General features: G+C 38.8%; 1 protein-coding gene and 1 pseudogene across 1 annotated transcript; one reads left to right on the top strand and one right to left on the bottom strand.

Annotated features, from left to right (window-relative positions):
- Positions 1-593: 593 nt before the first annotated feature.
- LOC143848962 (pentatricopeptide repeat-containing protein At1g08070, chloroplastic pseudogene) lies at positions 594-3,340 on the bottom strand (annotated as a pseudogene).
- An 8,269-nt stretch (positions 3,341-11,609) lies between these two features.
- LOC143848935 (cationic peroxidase 2-like) lies at positions 11,610-14,487 on the top strand. The gene is made up of 3 exons (XM_077357978.1): positions 11,610-12,078; positions 13,144-13,303; positions 13,908-14,487. The coding sequence occupies exons 1-3, from the start codon at positions 11,680-11,682 to the stop codon at positions 14,324-14,326; spliced, it is 978 nt and encodes a 325-aa protein (XP_077214093.1). The 5' UTR covers positions 11,610-11,679; the 3' UTR covers positions 14,327-14,487.
- The last annotated feature ends 915 nt before the right edge of the window (positions 14,488-15,402 follow it).

Genomic DNA, 15,402 nt, shown 5'->3' with positions numbered 1-15,402 from the left:
TGTCCTGCCACCTAGAAATTACAGCAATAACAGAAAATAAAACCACCTCCAGTGCCTCTTTTTTTTTTTTTTTGTGGGGAAAATTGACAATTTATTAATCTTCAGATAGGTAGGATGGGACAACTTGTCCTTTCCCAATTACAAGAAATGGATAAAAGATCCAGGATAAACCCAAAGCATATAAGAAGTACAAAGATAAACCCAAAGCATATAAGCAGTACAAAGAGGATACAACCAACATTTCATCCCTGAGAACACCAGCTTTTGCCAGGCTATCCGCTCCCTCATTTGCCGACCGCCTCCGGTGCTCAATCAAGGGATCCAGCGCTCTTATTAAATATAGGATTTCCGCTCCGCTAATAGATACCTCCAGTGCCTCCTTATGGATCATATCCCCACCTTTTGCTAGTTTATCAGCTTTTTAATTGGCTGGAGTGCTGGACACTTCACATGCTGAAAGCGTTGTTCGATTTTGCGAATACACTCTAATTTCTGTCTTAACGCCTGCTAATTTCTAAGGTCCCCTGATATTGTTTGTGGCCGAAGCCAAGAAATCTATTTGAATCTATTTGCGAAGCAGCATCTTAAATATGTCAACCAATATTGGGTAATTTCTCATTCATCAACTGCAGGTCAAGCGTTTTGGAGAAGGTTGCTTTTTCGGCATTGTTTAGCTTCAGTTTACTCGACTCTTTAGAAAACCATAAATTCCACTTGGGCCCAGTGATCAACTGTAGAATACTGTAAGGAGTGAAAAGTGAATCCTTTATCTTGTATTTAACATCTTTTTTTCCAAACAAGACAAAATGCAAAGCCGCGAATTCCCTGTACATATAGAGGCACCTATAAAAAAGATACTCCCAAAGGCTTTGGGATTGAGGTATCATTAGCTTAAAAAGACCATCGCCAATCCACATGAAATATTCACCCATTGTCCATCAACTACGTCTTTCAGCCTCTTCTTAGGCCCTGACGCACCTTCGTGGATGAAACTTGGATCATCAAACCAGAGGATCCTAATTGTACTGCCGCCAATACTTTTCCACCATATAATTCCTGAAAGATTTGCATCAAGTTCATATCCGGCCCAAAACCCATCTGGATAACAAAGTATAATATCTATAATGAGTAATCCTGTAGAATGTCTGCCACCACTCACGGCATCTAGAAGAGTGTTGATTTATGCATTGAGAAGTCTAAGCCTCTTGTAACTTTTTTCTGTGTCTTTTAATAATGAAAAAACAATGAGCCCTGTCTTCCATGGCCCAGCAAAGCATATTAGACTCAGACAGTATTCTGCTAGATTTGTAGCTGAAAGATCGACAGAGATGAAGTTCTCACAGAGGTGATACATTTCTGACATTTTTCTTCTATAGAAACTTGGCTGTGGATTCATGGGTCAGCCAGTTTGGGCAGTTTATGGTTTGTGTAATGCCTGTTAATTGGCAGCAAATAAATGAATAGAAATATCCAAGTTTTATTTGTTTTCTCCAAGCTATGTATCTTGTAACAGCTTCTATTTTTGTTCTTCAAAAGCACAATTTACACCTGAAAACCCCACCCGGATGGCAACATAAATGATAGGCGTATCTTTGGAATGTCAATTAACAGCAACATAAATGATAGGCTTATCTTCAACCGCACATTTTACTTCAACAGCTTCTAATCTTGTAACATCTAGCTGTCTCAGATATCTTAAGTTCCACTCGAAGGGCACCTTATCATTCTTCCACCATAAATCACACTAACCCAATCTTTGGAATGTCAATATAAACATGCAGCCCATTGATTATTCTACTGATTGCTCATTTAGCCATGTTTCTGTTCTTGGTTGACTGTTTGTTTCGATTAAGCTCATACCCGGTCTCTTTCTGATTCCTCCTTCCTCCATTAACTTTCTTATCTTCTCCGCATCGTCCCACCTCCCCGTTGAAGCATATATATTCGAAAGGAGCACATAATCACCACAGTGGTCGGACTGCAGCTCAAACAGATTCTTAACAGCAATCACAGCTAATTCGGAATTTAAATGCATTCTGCAAGCACTGAGAATTGTCCTCCAAATGATTGCATTCGGCCGAATCTCCATCGAACAGATGAACTCGAATGCCTCCTTTAGCCTGCCAGCGCGACTGAGTAGGTCTATTATGCACCCATAATGCTCAATTTTTGGCACAATGTAGTAATCTTTTCTCATTGACTCAAAGTAGCACAGGCCTTGATCAACCAAACCCGCATGGCTACAGGCACATAAAACACCCACAAAGGTGATCCCATCAGGCTTTGGACCAGAGCTTTGCATCAACGAGAAGAGCTCCAGCGCATCTTTTGCACGTCCATGAACGGCAAGCCCTCCAATCATAGACGTCCAAGCCATGACATCCTTTCTTGGTATATTATTAAATAATTCTCGCGCCATATCTATGGACCCACATTTCGAGTACATTTCGACTAAAGCTGTTCCTAAAGCTGTGTTCAAGGTGAATTGTTTTTCTTCTGCGTAGGAATGGATCTTCTTGCCAATATCCAACGCCCCTAAATGTGTGCAAGCGCACAATGTGCTTACCAATGTTGGCTCGTCTGGATTCAAACCTGCCGCCTGCAATTCTTGAAACACATCCAAAGCTTCACCAAAGTAGCAATTTAATACACAACCTCCTATAAGCGCATTCCACACTCCGATATCTCTCACTTGCGTCTCATGGAAAACCCGTCTTGCCAAATCCATTGCCTTACATTTTGAGTACATATCTATAAGAGCTGTGCAAATGTTAGCATTTGACTCATATCCCATTAAGTTTTCATTGATGTATGCATGAACCCATCTCCCCAAACCAAATTCTTTTTTCTGAGAACAAGCCGAAAGAACGCTAACCATAGTGGCATCATTGGGTCTAATACCTAAGAACTGCATCTGTTCAAATATCCTCAACCCATCTTCCGGCTGGCAATTGTGTACATAACCCGCGATCATGGCATTCCAAGTAACGACATTCTTCACACCCATTTTATCAAACAGCTTCTGAGCACTGTTAACGTCGCCGCATATGGCGTACACATGGATAACTGTGTTTGCGACGAAGATATGTGATTCGTGCCCGTTCTTTACGACAATACCATGGATGGTTTTTCCATTCTCAATTGCATGGGATCGCGCGCACGCCTTGAGGACAAAGGCGTAGGTGAAGGTTTCGGTTTCAATGCCTTTTCGAAACATTAGGATGAAGACTAGAAGAGCATGGTATGGTGTGGTGCTGATAGAGAAGCCTCTTATGATGGTGTTCCAAGTGAAGGGGTTTGGGTGTTGGGAGTGAGTGAAGAGTAGCATAGCATGGCTCATGTTTTTTTGGGTGAGTTTGATTGCTGAGATCTCTACAAGTTTGCCTAGTAGGATTGGGTTTTTGTGTAGGCCTGAGGTTGTGATGTATGCATGGATTTTGTTAAACTGATTGAGAGTGGTGCATTGGTTTAGGAGGAGAATAAACTGGTGTGGTGTTGGGGTTTGGGGAGGTGTTGAAGTGCAAAAACAAGCTCTGCAAATTGGCTTTGAAGATACAATTCTCATAGTCATAGAGGTTGAAGAGAAGGAAATCATGAGAATGTGGTATATAGGTTTGGAAATTTTAATTTGAGTGGGAAATGACAACGCTGGCAACTTGAATAAGGCCTTTTGATAATAGACAGTTGGAGAACATTTTGAAGTTCTAATGCCCATCTGTAATTTTTTTTTTTATCTTTTCCTTCAGACCATGCTTATAATAACCCTAGTACAAGTGCAAACAACCCATGCTAATAGCCTTACTTTTCATTTAAAGGATGTGGAGTACTTTGTATATTTTTGTTTTCGGGTGAGTCTATCTTACACTGGAATTGAGCTTTCACTAGAAATATATCATAGATTTCGGTATCCCATATGATAGGCCCCATCTGGGTATATATGCCAGAGGTTGAGCCCAAGTAACCTTGATTCTTTTAATACCACTTTTCTTCCTAATCTTTCCTTCTCTCAGCCCAACCCCAACCAAAGCCATTCAGTGAAGCCCACCCACATGAGAGCATCATCATCATCTCTCTAACTATACAAGAAAAACCTTATTTGGCGACAGCATATTTTCGTCGCCTTTTACTAATAAACCGTCACGAAATATTTTTCGTGACGGTTAAAATATATTCCATTCCATATTTTATGCAATGGATGGTATCCACCGTCGCTGAAGGTTATTTTTTTTGTTAATGTAAACTTTTTTGGCAACATTACCTATTTGTCACCATTAAAAGCCGTCGCTGATAATAGATTTTAGTGAGAAGAATGTGGGCCATCACAATTTCTAACTAATGCTGTGACGGTACCCTATCCGCCGCTAATATTGAAATTGACGGTGGATGTTAACGGTCACCAATTCCGTTATGATTTTTTTTAATATGGGAACGGAAAAAGCCATTGCCAATTAGTATTTTATTATTTAAAAAAAAAATTATTTGGCGCTTCCCATCGGCACGCAAGGTAAATTTATTCGTATGGATATGATTCTTTGCCCGATTTTGTACATAAAGCATAATGTTCAAAAGACATGATTTTATAACTCAACAATGCATTTCATTTTTAGTAAACAGGATTGGATTATATACAAAATTTTGTTGAAAAAATAACACCCAGAGTATATACAAATATTGCATTTCATTTTAGTAAACAGAACTTCACACCGAAAATCAAAACACTTCTGCCGTGAATTTAGTCATTCAAAGTGCATCAGTCAACAAAATTGCATTTTCTTGACACTGATCCGTTTGTCACACCCTAAAATCTTCATCAACTTGGTTTTCCAAATTTTCAATGTCGTCATTGAATAGGGTTCACATAGTGCCATACTACACGATTTTTTGTAGTTGTTTCCACCATTGGAGAAGCTTCTGCAGCTACATTTATTTGGTCTTCGTTGTCATCATCTGAATCTATTTGTATGGCTCAACAAATCGAATCTTCACGTCCGTCGACGTAAACTTCGAGCAGCTCGTGAATCTCTTCATGGGTAGGGCAGAGCTCTTGCATTCTGTACCAGAAAACATGCACATAAAGGTCCCAAAAAACTACATCAAAAACAAACAAAATGAAGATTACTATACCATAACACAAAACCCAAACCCTAACCTTATACCATAGCACAAGATCTAAACTATGTAGTTCTTATCATGAGTGCCTTATACATAGACAACTTGCCTAACAAGCATTTCCTTACATCCATGTGGCTATGCCGGGTAGGCTCAGGCTCCCTTAGCGTGGTTTGGTCTAATATACATCCCAGACTACTCTTTGGATCCAACGATAAGGGGAAGCGGGGTCCATTTCATATACTCATTTGAGGTATGAGGCTAAGAATTAAGAATTTTGTGACACACTAGTGTCACATCCGTATGAATGGCTTACGTCGTACTCTGCTTCCTGGGGTAGAAGGGACCTAATGCAATGCAAAATGCAAATATAGAATGTGTGCATCTGTCAGATTTCCATGCATTGCTATGTAATTGTTTTAACTTATTTATGCAATTTATGAAAGATGAAATGCAAATTATGTGCGTTATTTATGAAAGTTATTTAAGTTATGTAATTTATAAAATCAAAAAATCTCTTGCAATACGGTAGGGTTTTAGTTTAGTTTAGTTTTAGTTTTGTTTTGGGAATAAGAACTAGGGTTTGACGTCTAATCTTAGGAGAAGAAGAAGGGAGAATGTCAAAAGGGAAAGTCAGTATTGGAAGAGATAAAATTGTTGCTTATTTCCTAGTTTTTTTCCAAACATATTGCAAGGGAAATCAAAAAACGCTAAAACTGATTAAATGGCTTGGGAGTAAATTTGCCAATTTAAAAATTTTAATGTAGAAAATTGAAGTTCATGAGTTTTAGGGACCTTTTAGCAAATATTTTCTAAAAGTAGGACAGTTCAGCTAATATGCTTTTCTTAGGGACTAATAAGCAATTATTTTGTCATGTAGGGACTAATCAGCAAAAATCCCTATCCAAAACCATAACCCTTTACATAAGCCAAACCCAAATCCAAAATGTAAAGTTGCTTAAAACCTTTTAAATGTAAAGTTTCTTTTAACTATTAAATATCTTATAAATGTAAATTTTACTATAACTATTAAATATCTTATGTATGAAAATTTCTCTATACCTATTAAATACTTTATATCGATACAATTTTCAAAGTTTTTATTTTTATCTCATAAAATTAATTAGTTATTAATTGTGGAGTTTAAATTTAGGGCGCCCCTCTTGTAGGATAAATTGGCCCCTTTAACGTGTCTTTAGCGGAAAGTGTTAAAGTGAGGGGGTTTCCCTCTAACCGGTTAATACTCTCTCTCTTTCTCTCCCTACACCCTTGGTGGGGCCGAACAATGGAATGGCGTAAAATTTTTAAAGGTGGGCCTCATTGTATTTTCATATCTGCTTACGCTAGGAAGAGTCCCGGCATAACTCTGTCTGCTCGTCAATGTTGTCATAGTGGGGCTTGGAGGTAAACAGTCCACAACATCCGTCGCTAAAAGTCTATAACACCTAGGGGCTCGTTTTAATGCGACAGATTGATTTCCGTCGTGAAATAATATTGTGATGGATTTTCACCGTTAGTCTGTCGCCAATGAGTGTATTTCTTGTAGTGTTTTGAATTAAGTTAAATATGATCATTTGTAAATACAAACTTTACATTTTGACCTTCTTTTCTACTAATTCGACCCAATTGACATTTTGCAAATAAGGAACAATTTTGTGGCATAAAATGAGGCCCTTCTTCTCCGTGGGCTGTGCGCAACTTATAGTGATAGACAAAAGAAGCAACGCGAAACATGCGGGGAATTTCCACGTAAAGTAATGGTTATAGTAGTCTTACTAATGATACTTCGAAAGGGATCTTAATGTCCCGTTCGACTTTTTGCTAATAAGGAACAATTTTGTGGCATAAAATGAGGCACTTCTTCTCCGCGGGCGGTGCACAACTTAGAGTGATAGACAAAAGACGCAACGCGAAACATGCGGGGAATTTCCACGTAAAGTAATGGTTATAGTAGTCTTACTAATGATACTTCGAAAGGGATCTTAATGTCCCGTTCGACTTTTTGCTAATAAGGAACAATTTTGTGGCATAAAATGAGGCACTTCTTCTCCGCGGGCGGTGCACAACTTAGAGTGATAGACAAAAGACGCAACGCGAAACATGCGGGGAATTTCCACGTAAAGTAATGGTTATAGTAGTCTTACTAATGATACTTCGAAAGGGATCTTAATGTCCCGTTCGACTTTTTGCTAATAAGGAACAATTTTGTGGCATAAAATGAGGCACTTCTTCTCCGCGGGCGGTGCACAACTTAGAGTGATAGACAAAAGACGCAACGCGAAACATGCGGGGAATTTCCACGTAAAGTAATGGTTATAGTAGTCTTACTAATGATACTTCGAAAGGGATCTTAATGTCCCGTTCGACTTTTTGCTAATAAGGAACAATTTTGTGGCATCAAATGAGACCCTTCTTCTCAATTTTGTGGGCGGCGCACAACTTAGAGTGAGAGATGAAGACTCACGCGAAGCATATATGCAGGAGATTTCCGTGTAAAGACAAAATTCCACGTAAAGATTAGGTCAAAATAATCAAAAAAAAATTCCACGTAAAGACAAAATTCATATGAAGATTGATATTGATTTGCCATTTTTTATTGTTAAAAGTTTGTCAAATGAAGATGAAGAATGGGCCTCATTAAAATTCAACATGGGACAAATGACATTGGCTCTGAAGTCGTTTTACCACTCTTTGATTTAGATATTAGAGTTAAGATGAGCCAAATATTAGTCTGCAAGGGCACAATCCAACTCATTGTTCAACAATATACAGGAAACGAAAGAGGGTCTTCTCTCTTTCGGTAAATGGCATTGTCACGTGCAAGGGCACAATTCAACTCATTGGTGAACAATATACAGGAAACGAAAGAGGGTCTTCTCTCTCTCTCTCTGGAAATGATATTGTCACGTGCCTAATTGACCGTAACGTATATAAACAAATTAAATAAAAAGAAAGAAAAGAGGTGGAGATCGAGGTTGATTTGAGGCAACTGGACCTCCTAAAGGCTCATTCGAGAGGAGCCATGACTCTCCGTGAACAAAGTCTCTTTGTGCTGTAAAATTTCTCTTCTCCCCATTTATGTTGCAATACAAGTACTTAAATACAAATACAAAGGTAGCACACAACATTAACACAGTTTCCCACTTACATGACACATCATTACGAACTAACATCCACTACCCTAAAACACATCACCCACAATCAGTCAATAACTACATTCTAACTTATCCCATTTATACCACTAAAATGCACATATCAGATATACACACTCCGTTGTTTTAATAATGCTACTCCTCTATTAATACTTATCTAATTATTTGTTAATGAACGATGGTGGGTGCTAAAGTATAAAAGATTTAATAACACCATCTCCAACAGGCTTAAACTTTTGGAGTAATTGGTCGTTTCACATGCTATCAGAGCAGAGGTCCCAAGTTCAAAACTCCTTGATATTAAAAATTCCACATGTAATGGCCAACCCAACAGAGGGGTCACATGCGCCACGTGTAGGCCAAACTTTTTTAAAAAAGGGCCACACGTGAAGGGGAGTGTTAAAGTATAAAAGATTAAATAACACCATCTCCAACTACTTAAGATTTTGGAGTAATTGATTATTTGACAGTGGGCATTCGATTGTTTAAAATGGGAAATAAAGAAATGTGGCGGACATGCATACTATTGTGGGGAATTTAACCTGTAGAACTCACCCCTAAAAGATAGCCGTTCGAGGGAAAGTGCCCATTTCCTTATAACCCATCTCCATCTATTTCATTTATCTGATGTGGGACTATTTGCTTTTGCGTGGAACCCCAACAATCTCCCCCTCTACCCAGAAGCAACTTGGACAATCTCGCCCCTCCACACGGCGGCAACGTGGGAACCACGAGATACTATACTGGGGTTTCCAAGATCTTCCCCAAGGGACATCCCCGCCCTTGGAGGCAAAACGGAGTTCCCACACCCTGAGCTCTGATACCAATTGTAATGGCCAAAACCCACCGCCAATAACATCCGCCAATCTACCACCGGCGAACACACAAAAATACCTGACAAAATCCAATGGAGAAGAAGATATGCTTTGATAAACAAGAGGAAAAACCCTTTTTTGCATCACCACAAAAAAGCCTTTCAAGAGCCTAAGAGAAAACACCTCTCCTAAACGTTCTCTATAAGAAGAACCTTGCTTTTGCTTTAACACAAAAGCCCTCCTTGAACCCCCAAGAGAAAACCCCTCTCTTGCCTTGCCCTATCTTTCTCCTCAAGAAGAACTTTGCTTTTGCTCCACCACAAAAGCCCTCCTGGGGCCTGCCAAGAGAAAACCGTCTTGCCTTACCCTAGTATTTTCTCCTCTCATCCCTACATTTTTCTTCTTCTTCAAATCCTTTCTTTCATATACAAACCCTATACAAAGAGAGAAAACACATCCCACTTAAAAGGGCCAAGTGGGACCCACTCCAAGAATGAAATCAAAACAGTGATTTTGTATCACCGAATCAATAGTGTTAATGTTAAGAAAGAGCCTAATAATGATTGTTTGGCGAAAAAATGACAAACTTTTTTAAAAATTTTACAAATATGGAAGAATTGCTCCTCCTTTTCATTGGTGGAAGTGATACAAGCAACTTATATGGACACCCCATTGTTGTGGTGGGTCCAATCAATTCACTACTGAAAACGTGAGGACACTCCAATCAATTCATTACTGAAAACGTGAGGAATACTCTAAATTGCCCGATCCCTGTAGAAGAATTGAGAGAACAAAATATATTGTCGCCTTCGCTTGGTGCTTGACTCGCACTTAAAGCAACTTTTGCAAGCCTTCCCTACAAGCGCGTACCCACCAACCCATGGAGAGAGAGAGAGAGAGAGATGAAACCTGTACAGTGAGGTGAGAAGACTAAAGGCAAAGGTGGCGGACCTTCAGGAAATTTCCTGCCTACTTATGGAATCTCATGTAAGGAAGTTGAATTCCCACAAGCCAAGGCTTTGTATTTATCCTCAAAACAGAAGAAGCGAGAAACATGAGTAGGAAAAGCATTTAACCAATCATTTAACGAGTTATTATATGGTAACTGGTAAGTTTACGTGCATTTCCTTATACCAATTGTCCTATATATGACCATTCAACGGTTGGATCCCCACTTTTTGATTTCTAAACATTTTGCTCCAAAGCCTTAAGGCAGACACTATTTGTCATCCAATAAAGACCTAAGATTCCTAATAATAAAGCAAAATTCCGTAGACAATTAATTACAAATGTTTTTTGACAATCATTTGCAGCAATTGGTCGTGTGAACCAAAAACCTATTAATATATAGATACGAACGAACATTTTATTAGTACTTAAACGTCCCTGTTGGCGAAGACATTAGCCTATAAATGTGAGTTATGGTTGGAAAGAGACCCTTCAATATTAGTTCCTTAATCTCATTCCAAAAGTATTTCATTTTCCAATGTATTTGCAACTTTGATCGGGCTATTTCCACTATAGTTTTGCGGTTAGATTCAATAGAGATCTGATGCACATTTAGTTTTGTTTGTTTTTTCTTTTCTTTTGTTTTGTTTTTAATCTAGGGCCATCTACAAGGGCTCTGCACTTTTCTTGTGTATTTGATCCAATCCCATAGTATTGGAAAATACCATAACCAAATTAACACTTTCATCTCTGAACAAGCCGGCCTCCTCCACCTAATATCCCTGGTTTCCCTTTTGCCGCTCCATCTATGTTGAGTTTGTATGTTCCTGAGCTTGAGAGACTCCAATAAATTGTCAAAACTCCTCGACCCACAACCGCTATGTCAACAAGGTTAAACCAATTCAATATCTACAATCACCCTTACTTATTTCTTGTTAAGCATTGGAATGCTTCTAGTAATTAAGATCGTACCCAATATTTAACCTTCCACTCTATTAATCTACATTGAGAGTGCTTCCCTTTCATTCTTCTATTACACTCTTAAGCCATACCTTCCATAGAGTGAAGAGAGTTGTTGAAATGATCGAGCAGCTTTGCTATTAGATTATTGTTTCTCTTGCAGAATCATAATTTTTTGATTTGATGTACTATTTTTGGGTTCTCATCTATGTGTTGGACAACCAGATCATGTGTAGTAGAAATAACATTTCACTGAGTTCAACAGTCATGGAACTATATCTTTCCCTTTGGGCCTATTTACAGTGAGCAAATTGAGAGAAAAATTACAAGTCTACCAATTTCAACTTAGTTTCTAGAGATGCCGTGAGCTGATTGTCTAGTGCAACTTGAAAATGATAGACGCAGTAGGGGACAACGTAGCCAACTGAGCAAAAGAACGTTCCCATCAAGCACCCCAGCACCCACAATTCAAAAAAAATTATTCTCCTTCCCATCAAAGGCCCCACCACCAAAATACCAGTACCCAGAATTCCAAAAAATGACTCCTCTTCCACACTAGACGCCTTTGCTTACTACTGACTTTTGTTACTTTACACTCCTATAAATACTACCAGTTTTCCTCAGCATTGATTCATTCATTCAAAGCTTGAGTAAGCTAACTTATCCAAACCTTTTCATCATATTCTTCTTCTTTAATGGAGGGTTTGTATAACCACCTTGCACTTTCTTTATTTCTAGTACTTACCTTGGCCACCACTTGTGTTAAAGGCCAAGGCACACGTGTGGGATTCTACGCATCTTCGTGCCCACGAGCTGAATCGATTGTTCGTTCCACCGTTCAGTCACATTTTAGCTCTGTTCCCACAATCGCTCCCGGATTGCTCCGGATGCATTTCCATGACTGCTTCGTACAAGGTTGCGATGCGTCTATCCTCATTGATGGGTCCTCAAGTGAGAAAACTGCTGGGCCAAACCTTAACCTTAGAGGATTTGATGTTATAGACGATGCTAAGACTCAACTTGAAGCCGCGTGCCCCGGGGTTGTGTCCTGCTCGGATATTCTAGCACTTGCTGCGCGAGACTCTGTGGTTCTGGTAAATAATTCTGTGACAAAACATAAAAAATTTGCATTTTTCCCTAAAGGTTTTTAGTTTACATTAGCTTGCCTATGTAGGGGTTGAGCTGAAAATTGAGCCTTTAGCTCAACTGGTTTAGGCTTTGTTCCTCAACCTCGAGGTCGGAGGTTCAATCCCAATTACTCCAAAAGCTTAAGCGGTTAGAGTTGGTGTTGTTTAATCAATTGTACTTCAACACTCCTCATGTGTGGCCCCTCTTGTTTTGTCGTGGGCCGTACAAGTGGCACATGCGGCCCCTCAATTGGGTTGGCCATACATGTGAATTTTTAATATCAAGGAGTTGTTGGGTTTTGAACGCCGGACCTGCTGTGGCCCGTGAGGCAATGGCTCTGATACCATGTGAAGCAACTAATTACTCCAAAAGCTTAATCCGTTAACGGTGGTCCCCACTTAAAGATCATGTTGACAAAACAGGTCTCAAAAGGGCTTTTATTCCATTTTCAGACAACACTAAGTGAGTAGAAAGATTCTCCACCCAAGTGTGTTGTTATTTAATCATTTGTATTTCAACAATCCCAGCTTACCTACCAAAAAAAAAAAAAAAAAAGCAGAATTAATATTTACGGTAAAGAACTTGATAGGCAATTTTGCAAAAAAAAAAAAAAAAAAAAAAAAAAAAAAAAAAAAAAAAAAAAAAAACCAATTTTGCTGCTCGCTTTGTAGGACCTCAGATGAATTAAATAAATAATAATAAAAAAAAAAAGACATTGGCGTTACCCATTTTATTTGTCTTTTTTTGAAAATATTTACTGGAAAGGACAAACAAAAGGGGGTGGATACCCATTTTATTACAAAAAAAGGATTAAAATTGGGAGGGTAAAGATTACCCCATATAAAATGGGACCCAGCTACTGACTTAGTGATTTACCAAGGCCATAACCCAAATGGTCAGTGCTTCTAAGAATGAGAGAGAATGATTTCCCTAAAAGTAATTTTAAACAAGTACATATTCATACTCACAAACCTTCTTTATTTCCTTGATAGGAAGATTAATAAAAATAAATTTTGGGTTATTTTTAACAGACTAGTGGGGCAAGCTGGGGGGTGCCTACTGGACGTAGAGATGGACGGGTGTCATCAGCTTCTGATGTTGATCTACCGGGTCCCAGTGATTCAATCGACGAGCAGAAGAAAAAGTTCTCGGATAGAGGTCTCAACACACAAGACCTTGTCACCCTTGTGGGTAAGCAATAAGCATGATATCAAGTCTCTTAACTCTCAAAATGTCTATGTTTTTTCAGGGAGAACAACCTTACCAGAACATTGATTTACCTTAAAATAGGAGTATTTTTACCATGGAAAAATTAGGAGTGCCAGAGTCATTTTTTGGGAATTTGTGTCGGATTAGGTTTGTTTCCAACTTATTTTTTTTTTAGCAAAAGCTTAGTCCCACCTGATCTAATTAAGTTGCACCCCTGGTAAAAATTCGTAGTGTCCACCCATGAGAGAAATTGCCATATTGGGGTTGAGATTGTTTCGCCTCCGTCACAACTAAGTGTGTCTCTCAGAAATCAGTCTTTCATTTTTTTTTTCGAAGGAGCGAATTAATCTCACAAGAAAACATGTTTTTTAATCTCAGCCATTCACAAAATAGTGAAAGACTGATTTCTTACTATGTGTCTAATTTCTATATTATCTATTATATATGTTAGTTCTGTGTTTTCATCAAATATTAGATCAACAATTTTTATAAGAAAATATAGAGAAGATGTTCTTTTTCTTGTATTATAAAGTTTAAGACAAAGAGAAGCCCATTTAATAAGTAAGTTATGGTGTCTTCCTACTAGGTGGGCACACCATTGGAACTACGGCTTGCCAATTCTTCAGCTATAGACTGTCCAACTTCAATGGAACTGATGCCGATCCGACCATCGATCCCTCATTCCTTCCTCAATTGAAAGCTCTCTGCCCAGAAAATGGTGATGGGACCAAGCGCGTGGCACTAGACACAGGAAGTGTTAACAATTTTGATCTTTCTTTCTTCACAAACTTGAGAAACGGGCGAGGTATATTAGAATCGGATCAAAAGCTATGGACCGATGCTTCCACAAAGACTATTGTGCAAAACTACGCTGGTCTTCTCAGAGGTCTGCTTGGCCTGAGATTCAATGTCGAATTTGGGCGATCGATGGTCAAGATGAGTAACATCGGAGTGTTGACAGGGACCCAAGGAGAGATTCGAAAAGTTTGTTCTGCTTTTAACTAGGGGAATTGTATTAGCTAGATAATTGAAGCATCAACTAGTGTTTAATCTAAGTAGATGCTATTGCAAAAAATGGAAGGCAGAATTGCCAATACTGTAGTTGAAGATGATGCAAGTATCATCTTATATAAAGAGAAGAAGTAATATAAATCCTTAGTCTCTGATGGGAATGCCATTGTGCTTGATTTTTGGGTGGATTTAGACAAAAGTAACATGGAATTGTCTGGATTTTCATTACTCTTATCATATGGCACCCACCATAAATCCTGTTGTTGATCATTGTGAAAATTTGCAACATAAAACTATAAGGAGCCACTGAGATATACGGCCAAGGGACACGTATAGAGTTCCACTAGACATAAGAGATACCAACCGGTCAGGGTGGGACCAATGTCAATAGTCTTGACTCGTCATGGGACATGTGGCCGTGCATCGAATGTTTTTTGTCTATTGCGTTCTAAACCTTCCATTTTTTTGGGGGAACTGATATTTCCCCCCTCTAAACGGGATAAAATTCCCCCCTCTGACGGATAAAATCCCCCTTTAACATTATTCATAAAGTTTTAAAGGCAATGAAAAATGTTTAAGGGGTGAATTTATCCTCAAACAGTGAACCATTCTCACAGAAACTGTCAGGGGGGGTGATTTTATCCGTCGCGGGGGCGGGGAAGATCATTTCCCTTTTCTTATCAATTACAGAAGTGTGGGTCCGTTTAGGATTTATTTCGGTGCTTGTGAGTGGGCCCATTGTACAGCGTCAATCAAGGTCATCTGTGCACTTGTTTTAACTCCCCGTTGGGTGCACAAAGCACAGTACATATTTTTTTAAGGAAATTGTGTTGTCTTTTCATTCCACACCTACAAAATTTAATACGTTGCAAGATGGAACTATTATTTTTTGGGGGTTTTACATCAACACCTCTTGAGTCTTGTAAAATTCCTAAACTCTACGGAAGTCCCTGCCACAAAAAACAATGTAGTCCTTACTTAAAGCAAAGTTATTGGAAAACAATATTTTCCTGGAAATGTTATTAGCACTACCGTATTTTGATGAGGGCACTCCTCACTTTATTCAAAGT

The sequence above is a fragment of the Tasmannia lanceolata genome, unplaced genomic scaffold, assembly GCF_043159265.1.
Source record: "Tasmannia lanceolata isolate RefF3 unplaced genomic scaffold, GAP_Taslan_0.1 ptg000016l, whole genome shotgun sequence".
NCBI classification, from domain to species: Eukaryota; Viridiplantae; Streptophyta; class Magnoliopsida; order Canellales; family Winteraceae; genus Tasmannia; species Tasmannia lanceolata.
The sequence above is the reverse complement of the archived record's forward strand: the minus strand, read 5'-3'. Positions and strand labels throughout refer to the sequence as shown.

Coding starts and splice junctions, on each gene's coding strand:
- LOC143848935 (XM_077357978.1), top strand. CDS start 11,680: ATGGAGGGTTTGTATAACCACCTTGCACTTTCTTTATTTCTAGTACTT. Junction 12,079..13,143: donor CGCGAGACTCTGTGGTTCTG/GTAAATAATTCT, acceptor TATTTTTAACAG/ACTAGTGGGGCAAGCTGGGG. Junction 13,304..13,907: donor AGACCTTGTCACCCTTGTGG/GTAAGCAATAAG, acceptor TCTTCCTACTAG/GTGGGCACACCATTGGAACT.